Raw genomic sequence first — 15,000 nt, forward strand, 5'->3', positions numbered from 1 at the left:
TAAAGCTTTTCAATAATTCGTCCATTTATATATATATATATACTGTATAATATATATATATATATATATATATATATATATATATATATATATATATATATATATATATATATATATATATATACATACACACTCACACGCACATACACACACACTATATAAATATATGTCATAAATACCACCAAATATCGAAGTCACCACACCCTGGGAATAGTTTACACCCAAACTCAGTTCCATGCGTAAACAGATGTATAACAGACCAGAAGCCTTATGCCGCTGGTGCTTAGATCCTCTAGTTATGTGAGAAAAGAAAAAAATGTTCATACTTTTAAGAGCTCATAAAAGAAAAATTCCCCGTTCAGGAAAAAAAAAAAAACATTCGACAAAGGCATCCGAATCTAAGACGATTACAGCCAAGAAAAGTTTTTCTGAATTGCACCTCGGTTATCACTCTTTCGAAATGGAAGGAATGACAGTTTTTACTCCGCTATTCAAGTTTTTTTAGGTGAATTTCTTGCTTAAACGACATGTTGGGGAAGCAATGCAAAAAAAGAAAAAAATTAGATAAATGAAATTGATATTTAAGCAAGGATTCAATTACGGTAGCTTCCATGATGCAACATATTCCTGCAAAAAAGGAAATCAGTAACAATAAAACAACAATAAAAAATAGCTCTGTTTAATAATAATAATAATAATTATTATTATTATTAATATTATTAAACAAAAACAGAGCTGTTTTTATTATTACTGGTATTCTTTTTTTACAGGAATATGTTGCATGTTGCATCATGGAAGCTACCGTAATTGAATCCTTGCTTAAATATCAATTTCATTTATCTATTTTTTTGCATTGTTATAATAATAATAATAATAATAATAATAATAATAATAATAATAATAATAATAATAATAATAATAAAATAGAAGACTGAAGCTGATATGCGTAATTTTGAATACCCGATCGCTTCATATATTCCGTTTAGACTTGTAATACATACAGCCAGAATCAAAATAGATCCAATTTCAGGAGAAACGTAATGTCAAAGGGATATGGCTTTTGATAGCAGCAATTTATTTGACATTTGGAAACGCGTTGCTTTTTATGGCGTGGGTTTGCTTTGATTGAAAAGGCAGAGACTTTGTACTAGATCGTTTGATCCAAGCACGGAATTTGTAGCTGGAATAATCACGTGGCTGAAACTTTTCTCCTCCATTCGCAAGACCTTCATCCCATCAATCAATCACTCAATCAATCAATTCTATCTTCCCACCTCTACAAAACGGTTTCATGTCTCTGTGTGACGTCACTCCATTCTGAATCTCTGTCATTGCCTTTTTGACATTTACTGGTGGCTTTAGGTAGTAATTAACTGATGTGCATATTTGTGATTTGTAAGCATATGTATATATATATATATATATATATATATATATATATATATATATATATATATATATATATATATATATATATATATATATATATATATATATATATATATATATTGTATATCCATGATAGCAACACACACACACACACATATATACATATATATATACATATACATATATATATATATATATATATATATATATATATATATATATATATATATATATATATATATATATATATATATATGAATGTATGTATGCATGAATGTGTTTGTGTACGAGGAAATCGGACGACATGCATGTGTGCATGTGAATATGGTTAAAAATGGGAAGGAGTTTTCATACATGACGATGAACAAAAAGGATTAAAATAGATTAAATGTCTAAAAAAATACGGGAATTATCATAAATATCATAGATAAAGCAGGTCTTTACTTTACTACTACAATTCGTAGACTAAAATTTGTGTATATGTGTGTTTTAGTTTTGGTAAAATGGGCCACTAATTATTAACTAATAATACATACGTAGCTGAATAAATATCATGATTACGTAAAAGGTGACTGCGTCTTTTACAAGTGTTGACGAAGGGGCTTCAGTGAAAGATTTAATTAATGACTTCGTTATGAAGTTTGTTGATGAAAAAAAAAAAAAGAAATTTTCTCCTTTCAGATTTTGTTTGCGAAATGGCAAGGTCTCGGAGAGTTAGCCAAATATATAGTGAAGATGGAACCTGGTCTGGCATTAGCTTCGGAAGCGAGCAGAAGAAAGGTAATGCCTCCAGCAATCCTTTAGTGATATAAGTTGTGTTTTGCTATCAAATTTGCAAAGTTCTACCTACATGAATTTTAGCACTTTAAAACGCTAAAACTATTTTTGCAGAATGAGTTTCTCTGGTACATTGTTGATGGGCGTCGTCGCTCTGGCGATGGGCAGGGCATCGAGCTCCTTCGTTCCTGAGCCTCGCTTGAGTACCCTTTCCTGTGGCTCCCATACCATGAAACCAGGAGAACGAGTCGCCATCCAGTCACCCAATTTTCCTTCCAACTACAAAGTCAACGACAGGTTGAGTAACCATTTGGTCTTATGAGCGATTCCTTTGACACAAAGGTCACAATGATTAGACTGGCCCAGGGCAGTTGTTCTAAAGACAGCCTATCCCTAAAAGTGACAATAGAGCAAGTGTAGTAAGTGTTAAAAGCAAATCTAGGTTTCTCTCATGTTAAAAAATATATAAAACGGGAACAATAAAAATAAGTTAGTCTTTTTGTTTAATGTATTTGTGTTACGGGAGAATAGGTTAAGCAGCGTTTTTTGTTGTTTTCGGGAAGGTGTCCTTTTTACTTTCCATTCGGCAAGCTCGACAATAATGTGTCCTTAGTCTAAGAATGGTCTTTCACAAGACCAGCTACGTGTCTGCCAAATTAACAGATTACATACCTTTCAGGTGCCAGTATGAAATCACTTGCAATCCAACGGCATCAACATATCTTGAATTCATATGTCCGGTATTCCAACTAGAATCTTCGAACAACTGTGCCGCAGACCGTTTCATTTTGGCATCTCATGGAGATCGCGCAGTGTAAGTTGAATTCTGGTTATTTTCTCAATCTTCAGTTTCGAATAAAAGGACAGTTCTTGAAACAGAACGCTTAACTAAGAAGCAAGTCGATGTATAGATTCTTATTCTTTGCAGGAAATGTGGTTCTGATTCTCCTGACGGCACCATAACATCAGATGGATGGGCAAGAATCACCTTCTTCAGCAACAGCCGGAGAACCGCCAAAGGCTTCCGATGCTTCATCTGGTGCCGAGAACAGACAACAACAGCTCCTCCCACCACTACTCCTGCACCAACCACTGCTGCCCCTACAACCACTGCTGCTCCTACCACCACTGCTGCCCCTACAACCACCGCTGCTCCAACAACCACTGCTGCACCCACCACCACCGCTGCTCCAACAACCACTGCTGCTCCAACAACCACTGCTGCACCTACCACAACTGCTGCACCCACCACCACCGCTGCTCCAACAACCACTGCTGCACCTACCACAACTGCTGCACCCACCACCACCGCTGCTCCAACAACCACTGCTGCACCTACCACAACTGCTGCACCCACCACCACCGCTGCTCCAACAACCACTGCGGCACCTACAACCACAGCAAAGTGTTAACTTTCCTGCGGGTGGATCATTTAGAGGACAACCCTCGGCACCATTTGCTGGACATTTCTAAAACCCGTCTAGCGAAACTTTTATGTCCCCTTTAGTACTACAAATTCTATTCTTGAAATACTTTTATCTCTCACATGGAAGGAAAGTATATAATGTAATTCTTGGTTTAACGATTGTTATTAATTATTGTCTAGTTTAATGGAGATACTGAGATAATAAAGGGGAAGCAGACAAAAAAGCAGATCATCGTATACTTTATTTCCTTTTTATGAACTGAGAGTCCGAGGTCTGTACAGCGGTATCCACGTAACTTGACTTTATTTTTTTGTGGACAGAATAACAAGAATATTTGTGACTTAGGTTCTAATGTCTTTTCGAATACAACGAAGTGCAGGAATGTTGCTACAAGAATGTTGCAAAATAAATTCTATATCTTTGGTAAATGCTACTACGTAACGAAACATTAAATTTTCATTATTTTTTTTTATTCCGTAATGGTCTCTTAATACAACAATATTTATGTCTTATTAGATTACCTGTCCCATCAAAAAGGACCCTTAACTCAAGTTATTCTGCAATTGCATTGCACTTCTTATACCCTAAGTAAATCACATTGTTCTTTATTTTCTTGTTGAACATTTTGTATTCATTATATTCATTACTCGTGGACTACTTTTTTACATTTACTTGCAGAAAAAAATGAATATACCGACACAATTTGCATTTTACCTAGTGGGAGTGTTCATTAATTTGTCATTTGAAATTATCATATTTTTATTTTTTGCTAGCTTTTGAAGTACACTTATTGGTTTTCTTTACCTAAATTTCATTTTATTGCTCATTTTTTTCTGTTAGAGACATTTCACTCTGTCTTAGTTTATTTAGTCATGCTCCATATTATGATAACTGCTCTGGCACCCTACATCAACAGAGAAAATATATAAAATATTAATATACCCATATAATAAAAAATTACGGTAATCTAAGAGATGGGCAGAAAGGCAAGTCCTGGTACCAGAGACGTTACGTACTGTCCAAAGCTAGGACAAAGACAGTCGGGATCGTAATGATGGCCCAGGTTCGGCTAGGGCAACAGAGAAGAGTGGTTAGAGAGTACGGTTGATTAAATGATAAACCGTACAACAAGGACACAGCTTGTGCATAAGTCATCATACGTATTGTTTCTATATTTTTCCTTGATCAACACTCGATTTTGTTCAGGCGTTCGAGTACCAAGAGACGAGAAAAAACGAGAGGAATCAGGAAGTTAATCCGCTCATTCACTCTTCGTTCCATTCATTCTGTTTGGTAAATATTTTGCACGATACCTCTGGTATTTTGTTAGAACAACTTCTCTTGCTTTAATCTGATGTTACTATACCTCTATTTGATTTTTTTTGGTTGTCATGCACGCTCGTTCAATTTTCCTTTCATCATTGGTTGTCTTGCAGTCTGCACATAATCTTAACGTACAACAAAGGGAATCAAGGAACTGTGGCAAAAATGACAATACTCGATAATCGCAAAGAAATGGAGGGAATAAAAAACGATATCTGGAAATTAGAGGGAAACTGAGGATTAAAAAAAAGTTACTCGACAATCAGATGCCTGAGGACTAAGGCTAAGGACAAAGGAACTTTTAATTCTACATGCTTATATAAAGGCCAATGGTGAGAGAGGCTGGCTCTGGGCTGGAAGACGGCATTGGTGAACGCGAAACATATATCTCCCCAGGATTAAAGTGTGTCTATACATCACGTTGTCACAGCATTTGTGCTTTCATAGCCCTGCTTGTCAATGCTTTCCGTCATCGGACGTTTTATCTGAATAACAATTTCAACTTTCTATCTGTGCTGTGTTGCCAAGCACTGGAGCTCCTCTTCACACAATATCTTATCTTCATAGTTACTACCGAGAACCCAAGAGAGAGAGAGAGAGAGAGAGAGAGAGAGAGAGAGAGAGAGAGAGAGAGAGAGAGAGAGAGAGAGAGAGAATGCTTTTATTTCCCTACTTATCTCTCAATGCGTGACCAACGTGTGTAGGATAACATTCAAATCTCTTTCAAAATATGATTCTCCGTGAAAAGAACTCAATTTTTACCTAATTCTTCGACCATTAAATGGCAAAGCAGTGGAGTAATGAAAATAATAACTTAGAACTGTTTTTGTCATAAACAAATATGAAGTTTTTAAATATTTCAGGGTTCAAAAATTTTAGTGTTGATTATAAACCGGAATTAAATGCTTTATTGTCCGTCTTAGTCGATTTCAAATTCTTCATATTTCAACATCGTATGTTCGTTCTTACTACGAGCCTTTAAAATGTGGAAATTCGATTTAGAGTTGAATTGTCCTTTTGATGGTTTGTCTTGAAATGTGTCCTTGGAGTAAGCTGGCATCCCATTGCTTAATTAGGCAGCAGTAACTACATCAAAGTGATCTCCCTAATTAGCAATTAAGGGGAAGGTTTTTTCTTCAACTTCTCGGATATTTTCATTGTTGTATTACATACACGAATAAGACTTGCATACACAAACTGGGGCACAAACATACACACACACATATATATATATAAACATATTTGTATATACATAATATATATATGTATATGCATGTATCTGAATATATATATATATATATATATATATATATATATATATATATATATATATATATATATATGTGTGTGTGTGTGTGTGTGTGTGTATATATATATATATATATATATATATATATGTGTGTGTGTGTATAAACATATACTTGTATACACACACACACACACACAAACACACACATATATATATATATATATATATATATATATATATATATATATATATATATATATATATATATATATATATATATATAATATACTGCATATGTACATATCTATCTATCTATCTATCTATCTATCTATCTATATATATATATATATATATATATATATATATATATATATATAAAAAGTTCTCACGTCAAAATAAAAGGAGGTACCAAGACTTTCAATTTTATTCCAAAGTCATCTTCAGGGTACTATACAGAGTTAAGGAAAAAACATACCCAAGAAAGCAACATGGGATCACAGATAACAATAAATATGTCAACAAGCTATCTAAGTATGTACACAACATTCTTCAAAACAAAAACATACTTGGTGGAAATATGCAATTACTACAAACGCTAGTACAAAATTTTCTGTTTCTAAGAAATCTAACAGCTTGTTTTACTTTAGAACAATTAAAGATAAAGCTTTTCAACAATTCGTCCATTTATATATATATATACTGTATAATATATATATATATATATATATATATATATATATATATATATATATATATATATATATATATATATATACACATACACACTCACACGCACATACACACACACTATATAAATATATGTCATAAATACCACCAAATATCAAGTCACCACACCCTGGGAATAGTTTACGCCCAAACTCAGTTCCATGCGTAAACAGATGTATAACAGACCAGAAGCCTTATGCCGCTGGTACTTAGTTCCTCTAGTTATGTGAGAAAAGAAAAAAATGTTCATGCTTTTAAGAGCTCATAAAAGAAAAATTCCCCGTTCAGGGAAAAAAAAAAAAAAATTCGAGAAAGGCATCCGAATCTAAGACGATTACAGCCAAGAAAAGTTTTTCTGAATTGCACCTCGGTTATCACTCTTTCGAAATGGAAGGAATAACAGTTTTTACTCCGCTATTCAAGTCTTTTTAGGGGAATTTCTTGCTTAAACGACATGTTGGGGAAACAATGCAAAAAAAGAAAAAAAAAATAGATAAATGAAAATGATATTTAAGCAAGGATTCAATTACGGTAGCTTCCATGATGCGACATATTCCTGAAAAAAAGGAAACAAGTAACAATAAAAACAGCTCTGTTTAATAATAATAATAATAATAATTATTATTATTATTATTATTAAACAAAAACAGAGCTGTTTTTATTATTACTGGTATTCTTTTTACAGGAATATGTTGCATGTTGCGTCATGGAAGCTACCGTAATTGAATCCTTTGCTTAAATATCAATTTCATTATCTATTTTTTGCATTGTTATAATAATAATAATAATAATAATAATAATAATAATAATAATAATAATAATAATAATAATAAAAAATAGAAGACTGAAGCTGATATGCGTAATTTTGAATACCCGATCGCTTCATATATTCCGTTTAGACTTGTAATACATACAGCCAGAATCAAAATAGATCCAATTTCAGGAGAAACGTAATGTCAAAGGGATATGGCTTTTGATAGCAGCAATTTATTTGACATTTGGAAACGCGTTGCTTTTTTATGGCGTGGGTTTGCTTTGATTGAAAAGGCAGAGACTTTGTACTAGATCGCTTGATCCAAGCACGGAATTTGTAGCTGGAATAATCACGTGGCTGAAACTTTTCTCCTCCATTCGCAAGACCTTCATCCCATCAATCAATCACTCAATCAATCAATTCTATCTTCCCACCTCTACAAAACGGTTTCATGTCTCTGTGTGACGTCACTCCATTCTGAATCTCTGTCGTGCCTTTTTGACATTTACTGGTGGCTTTAGGTAGTAATTAACTGATGTGCATATTTGTGATTTGTAAGCATATGTATATATATATATATATATATATATATATATATATATATATATATATATATATATATATATATATATATACGTATATATATATCATTAACACACACACATATATATACATATATATATATATATATATATATATATATATATATATATATATATATATGAATGTATGTATGCATGAATGTGTTTGTGTACGAGCGCGCGCGTGCATGTGTGCATGTGAATATGGTTAAAAATGGGAAGGAGTTTTCATACATGACGATGAACAAAAAGGATTAAAATAGATTAAATGTCTAAAAAAATACGGGAATTATCATAAATATCATAGATAAAGCAGATCTTTACTTTACTACTACAATTCGTAGACTAAAATTTGTGTATATGTGTGTTTTAGTTTTGGTAAAATGGGCCACTAATCATTAACTAATAATACATACGTAGCTGAATAAATATCATGATCACGTAAAAGGTGAATGTCTTTTACAAGTGTTGGCGAAGGGGCTTCAGTGAAAGATTTAATTAATGAGTTCGTTATAAAGTTTGTTGATGAAAAAAAAAAGACAAATTTTCTCCTTTCAGATTTTGTTTGCCAAATGGCAAGGTCTCGGAGAGTTAGCCAAATATATAGTGAAGATGGAACCTGGTCTGGCATTAGCTTCGGAAGCGAGCAGAAGAAAGGTAATGCCTCCAGCAATCTTTTAAGTAATATAAGTTGTGTTTTGCTATCAAATTTGCAAAGTTCTACCTACATGAATTTTAGCACTTTAAAACGCTAAAACTATTTTTGCAGAATGAGTTTCTCTGGTACATTGTTGATGGGCGTCGTCGCTCTGGCGATGGGCAGGGCATCGAGCTCCTTCGTTCCTGAGCCTCGCTTGAGCACCCTTTCCTGTGGCTCCCATACCATGAAACCAGGAGAACGAGTCGCCATCCAGTCACCCAATTTTCCTTCCAACTACAAAGTCAACGACAGGTTGAGTAACCATTTGGTCTTATGAGTGATTCCTTTGACACAAAGGTCATAATGATTAGACTGGACTGGCCCAGGGCAGTTGTTGTAAAGACAGCCTATCCCTAAAAGTGACAGCAGACCAAGTGTAGCAAGTGTTGAAAGCAAATCTAGGTTTCTCTCGTGTTAAAAAATATGTAAAACAGGAACAATAAAAATAAAGTAGTCTTTTTGTTTAATGTATTTGTGCTACGAGAGAATAGGTTAAGCAGCGTTTTTTGTTGTTTTCGGGAAGGTGTCCTTTTTACTTTCCATTCGGCAAGCTCGGCAATAATGTGTCCTTAGTCTAAGGATGGTCTTTCACAAGACCAGCTACGTGTCTGCCAAATTAACAGATTACATACCTTTCAGGTGTCAGTATGAGATCACTTGCAATCCAACGGCATCAACATACCTTGAATTCATTTGTCCGGTATTCCAACTAGAATCTTCGAGCAACTGTGCCGCAGACCGTTTCATTTTGGCATCTCATGGAGATCGCGCAGTGTAAGTTGAATTCTGGTTATTTTCTCAATCTTCAGTTTCGAATAAAGGACAGTTCTTGAAACAGAACGCAACTAAGAAGCAAGTCGATGTATAGATTCTTATTCTTTGCAGGAAATGTGGTTCTGATTCTCCTGACGGCACCATAACATCAGATGGATGGGCAAGAATCACCTTCTTCAGCAACAGCCGGAGAACCGCCAAAGGCTTCCGATGCTTCATTTGGTGCCGAGAACAGACAACAACAGCTCCTCCCACCACTACTCCTGCACCAACCACTGCTGCTCCTACAACCACTGCTGCCCCTACAACCACTGCTGCTCCTACAACCACTGCTGCCCCTACAACCACCGCTGCTCCAACAACCACTGCTGCACCCACCACCACCGCTGCTCCAACAACCACTGCTGCTCCAACAACCACTGCTGCACCTACCACAACTGCTGCACCCACCACCACTGCTGCTCCAACAACCACTGCTGCACCTACCACAACTGCTGCACCCACCACCACCGCTGCTCCAACAACCACTGCTGCACCTACCACAACTGCTGCACCAACCACCACTGCTGCTCCAACAACCACTGCTGCTCCAACAACCACTGCGGCACCTACAACCACAGCAAAGTGTTAACTTTCGGGCGGGTGGATCATTTAGAGGACAACCCTCGGCACCATTTGCTGGACATTTCTAAAACCTGTCTATCGAAACTTTTATGTCCCCTTTAGTACTACAAATTCTATTCTTGAAATACTTTTATCTCTCACATGGAAGGAAAGTATATAATGTAATTCTTGGTTTAACGATTGTTATTAATTATTGTCTAGTTTAATGAAGATACTGAGATAATAAAGGGGAAGCAGACAAAAAAGCAGATCATCGTATACTTTATTTCCTTTTTATGAACTGAGAGTCCGAGGTCTGTACAGCGGTATGCACGTAACTTGACTTTATTTTTTTGTGGACAGAATAACAAGAATATTTGTGACTTAGGTTCTAATGTCTTTTCGAATACAACGAAGTGCAGGAATGTTGCTACAAGAATGTTGCAAAATAAATTCTATATCTTTGGTAAATGCTAATACGTAACGAAACATTAAATTTTCATTATTTTTTTATTCCGTAATGGTCTCTTAATACACCTATATTTATGTCTTATTAGATTACCTGTCCCATCAAAAAGGACCCTTAACTCAAGTTATTCTGCAATTGCATCGCACTTCTTATACCCTAAGTAAATCGCATTGCTCTTTATTTTCTTGTTGAACATTTTGCATTCATTATATTCATTACTCGTGGACTACTTTTTTACATTTACTTGCAGAAAAAAATGAATATACCGACACAATTTGCATTTTATCTAGTGGGAGTGTTCATAATTTGTCATTTGAAATTATCATATTTTTATTTTTTGCTAGCTTTTGAAGTACTCACTGGTTTTCTTTACCTAAATTTCATTTTATTGCGCATTTTTTTCAGTTACGGAGGCATTTTACTCTGTCTTAGTTTATTTAGTCATGTTCCATATTATGATAACTACTCTGACACCCTACATCAACAGAGAAAATATATAAAATATTAATATACCCATATAATAAAAAATTACGGTAATCTAAGAGATGGGCAGAAAGGCAAGTCCTGGTACCAGAGACGTTACGTACTGTCCAGAAGCTAGGACAAAGACAGTCGGGATCCTAATGATAACCCAGGTTCGGCTAGGGCAACAGAGAAGAGTGGATAGAGAGTACGGTTGATTAAATGATAAACCGTACAACAAGGACACAGCTTGTGCATAAGTCATCATACGTATTGTTTCTATATTTTTCCTTGATCAACACTCGATTTTGTTCAGGCGTTCGAGTACCAAGAGACGAGAAAAAACGAGAGGAATCAGGAAGTTAATCCGCTCATTAACTCTTCGTTCCATTCATTCTGTTTGGTAAATATTTTGCACGATACTTCTGGTATTTTGTTAGAACAACTTCTCTTGCTTTAATCTGATGTTACTATACCTCTATTTGATTTTTTTTGGTTGTCATGCACGCTCGTTCAATTTTCCTTTCATCATTGGTTGTCTTGCAGTCTGCACATAATCTTAACGTACAACAAAGGGAATCAAGGAACTGTGGAAAAAATGACAATACTCGATAATCGCAAAGAAATGGAGGGAATAAAAAACGCTATCTGGAAATTAGAGGGAAACTGAAGATTAAAAAAAAGTTACTCGACAATCAGAGGCCTGAGGACTAAGGCTAAGGACAAAGGAACTTTTAATTCTACATGCTTATATAAGGCCAATGGTGAGAGAGGCTGGCTCTGGGCTGGAAGACGGCATTGGTGAACGCGAAACATATATCTCCCGAGGATTAATGTGTGTCTATACATCACGTTGTCACAGCATTTGTGCTTTCATAGCCCTGCTTGTCAATGCTTTCCGTCATCGGACGTTTTATCTGAATAACACTTTCAACTTTCTATCTGTGCTGTGTTGCCAAGCTCCTCGTCACACAATTTCTCATCTTCATAGTTACTACATAGAACCCAAGAGAGAGAGAGAGAGAGAGAGAGAGAGAGAGAGAGAGAGAGACAGATATTCACCTGTCCCGGTTTCACCCTCTCCAAATCTCTTGCCACTATCTGTTGCAGTTATTGAAAGCATTGGTTTTATATCTGACTGCAGGGTGCCATAGTATGGTTGAAATGACTGGTGGAATTCCATTCGAGTCAATTGCGTTTTTCAAGCGTAGTGCAATTTTTGAAGTACACTTGGTCTTTTGAGACTGTAAAAAATTATATCACTTGATAATTTCTCTTATCTATAGTTATATATCTACACACACTCAAATATTTTATATATATATATATATATATATATATATATATATATATATATATATATATATACATATATATATATGCATACATAATATATAATATATATATATATATATATATATATATATATATATATATATATATATATATATATATATGAATGTCTTTTACTGTAATACTACAGTATAATATGAAGATAAGAAATACCCATAAAACACTATTTGAACATTGCAACCATATATTTCAGGCACTTCCTTCTGTGCCGCTGTTCACTGGAAAAATATGGACAGATGAAATGTTACAAGGGTATATATACAAATATATATATAGGTGTGGCATTATCTCCGATGGTATGCAGGTGACCGTTTCCTAAGAAGGAGGAGAGTAAACTGTTCCTTCTTTTTAATGTTCACCTGCGTACCATCGGAGAGTTAATGCCACACTTATATATGCTTTGTATATATACCTTCCTTCTGTAACTGTTCATTTCATCTGTCCAGATATTTTTCCAGTATTTCACTAAGCACAGAAGGAAGTGCCATGAAATATATGGTTGCAAATGTTCAAATAGTGTTTGATGGGCCTTCTTATCTTCATATATATATATATATATATATATATATATAAATATATATATATATATATATATATATATATATATATATATATATATATATATATATATATATATATATATATATATATATATATATATATATATATATATATATATATATATATATATATGTATATATATATATATATATATATATATATATATATATATGTATATATATATATATGTATGTATATATATATATATATATGCATATATATATATATATGTATATATATATATATGTATATATATATATGTATATATATACAATATGTATATATATATATATGTATATATATATGTATATATATACAATATGTATATATATATATGTATATATAGATATATATTACTATTAATTCAGTTTTATAAGTTTTATATTACTTTTGCTCATTCTGCTCTGGTCATTGTTTACTGCCGTATGGAATCAGTCCATCCATATGTGGTAAATCCAGTGTTTTACAGTAACTGTCTTTCTCTGTCGCATCATCATTATTAAAAAAATATCTTTGATCAACATGAAAAAGTACAACGTACTAGAGGGAAGTTTTTACTTACAATGATATTCTCCTGAGCTATATCAAATATGTCATTCATTACAGAATTCTCATAAATAATTATCTTTGTAGTTTCCGATGCTACGTGACCTTGATAAATTTATTGTTTTAATTTACAGCGCATTTCGGGAGAGTAAATATTCGAAATAAAACATTTACTCCCGACAGATCGTGTCAAATATTTATCAGTTTGTCACATTGTTGATGAACGTGGCGGCTGGCACTTGCGTCATACAAATACAGTATTGACAATTCTATTCGGGATTCAACCCATCCTCAGAACGACTAATTAGTCCACCAACATCCCTTTGCTTCATAATTTGAAGGCATTCAGTGCTCTCTCCTTTCAAGGGCTAATTGCGTAGTTGATGCGCCCCGAAAGTAAATAAAAAAACCCACACATTTACCTAATTAGAAGTGTGTGAATACTGTATTATGTCATCATGGTAATCAGCAGCTTAATTTAATTTTACCAGTGTCTGTGTAAATTTTGGTAATTTAAATATTTCGAAACATGCCTATATAGTGAAGAATCTAGTCATAAGACCATAGTTAACGAATATGGTTTATACTGACGAAGAATTTCATCTAGTTGTATATAATTTTAGAGTTAATAACACATCTGTTTACAAACAAACATGCTCTATGGACTGATGATGTCTGTCGCTCCCGTGCACCTACTCTAGTAAATTCACTTACAGATTTGATTTATACATAAACATTTACTGTATATTTCGGCATTTTTGTTCAATCTCCCCCTCCCCCTCGGTAAGAAAGACCCCTAGTATTTCTTTCTTTGTATGCATGTGTGTTAGTTTGTGTAATCATTTGTGTTTACCTGTATGAACGAAAAACAGATAAAAAGAAGTGGAGAGAGAGAGAGAGAGAGAGAGAGAGAGAGAGAGAGAGAGAGAGCGGGTGGGGGGTGGGGTGTCACTGTAACAGCTCTGGCGATTCACTAAATCTTTTTTAATTCTCTCACGCACTTCTCGATGCTTTTAATTAACGTCAGCAAATTAATCCCCCATCCAATTAGAATGCTTCGGCTGAAAAAGCTAGTCTAGAAGCGTTTTCTAAAAGTTGCCTGACAGGACACAAGAGCACTTTGGAATGGAAAGTAAAATGTCGTTAAATGTATTATAATACCAGGAATTCTAGCAAATCTGTAGCAATTACACATCAGCATTCATGTAATCACACAGAGGGATATATGCATATATATATATGTATATATGTATATATATATATATATATATATATATATATATATATATATATATGTATATATATG

General features: G+C 34.0%; 2 protein-coding genes and 1 long non-coding RNA gene across 3 annotated transcripts in view; 2 read left to right on the forward strand and 1 right to left on the reverse strand.

Annotated features, from left to right (window-relative positions):
• The window catches only part of LOC136851207 (uncharacterized), a 335,588-nt gene that overhangs the window by 4,782 nt on the left and 315,806 nt on the right, over positions 1-15,000 (reverse strand). The window lies entirely within an intron of this gene.
• LOC136851205 (testis-specific gene A8 protein-like) lies at positions 2,251-3,819 on the forward strand. Its single transcript, XM_067125149.1, has 3 exons — positions 2,251-2,463; positions 2,846-2,980; positions 3,095-3,819. Exons 1-3 carry the CDS (start codon positions 2,282-2,284, stop codon positions 3,576-3,578), a joined length of 801 nt encoding a protein of 266 aa, XP_066981250.1. The 5' UTR covers positions 2,251-2,281; the 3' UTR covers positions 3,579-3,819.
• On the forward strand, positions 8,978-10,572 carry LOC136851206 (uncharacterized). The gene is made up of 3 exons (XM_067125150.1): positions 8,978-9,178; positions 9,566-9,700; positions 9,812-10,572. The coding sequence occupies exons 1-3, from the start codon at positions 8,997-8,999 to the stop codon at positions 10,329-10,331; spliced, it is 837 nt and encodes a 278-aa protein (XP_066981251.1). The 5' UTR covers positions 8,978-8,996; the 3' UTR covers positions 10,332-10,572.

The sequence above is a fragment of the Macrobrachium rosenbergii genome, chromosome 23, assembly GCF_040412425.1.
Source record: "Macrobrachium rosenbergii isolate ZJJX-2024 chromosome 23, ASM4041242v1, whole genome shotgun sequence".
NCBI lineage: Eukaryota > Metazoa > Arthropoda > Malacostraca > Decapoda > Palaemonidae > Macrobrachium > Macrobrachium rosenbergii.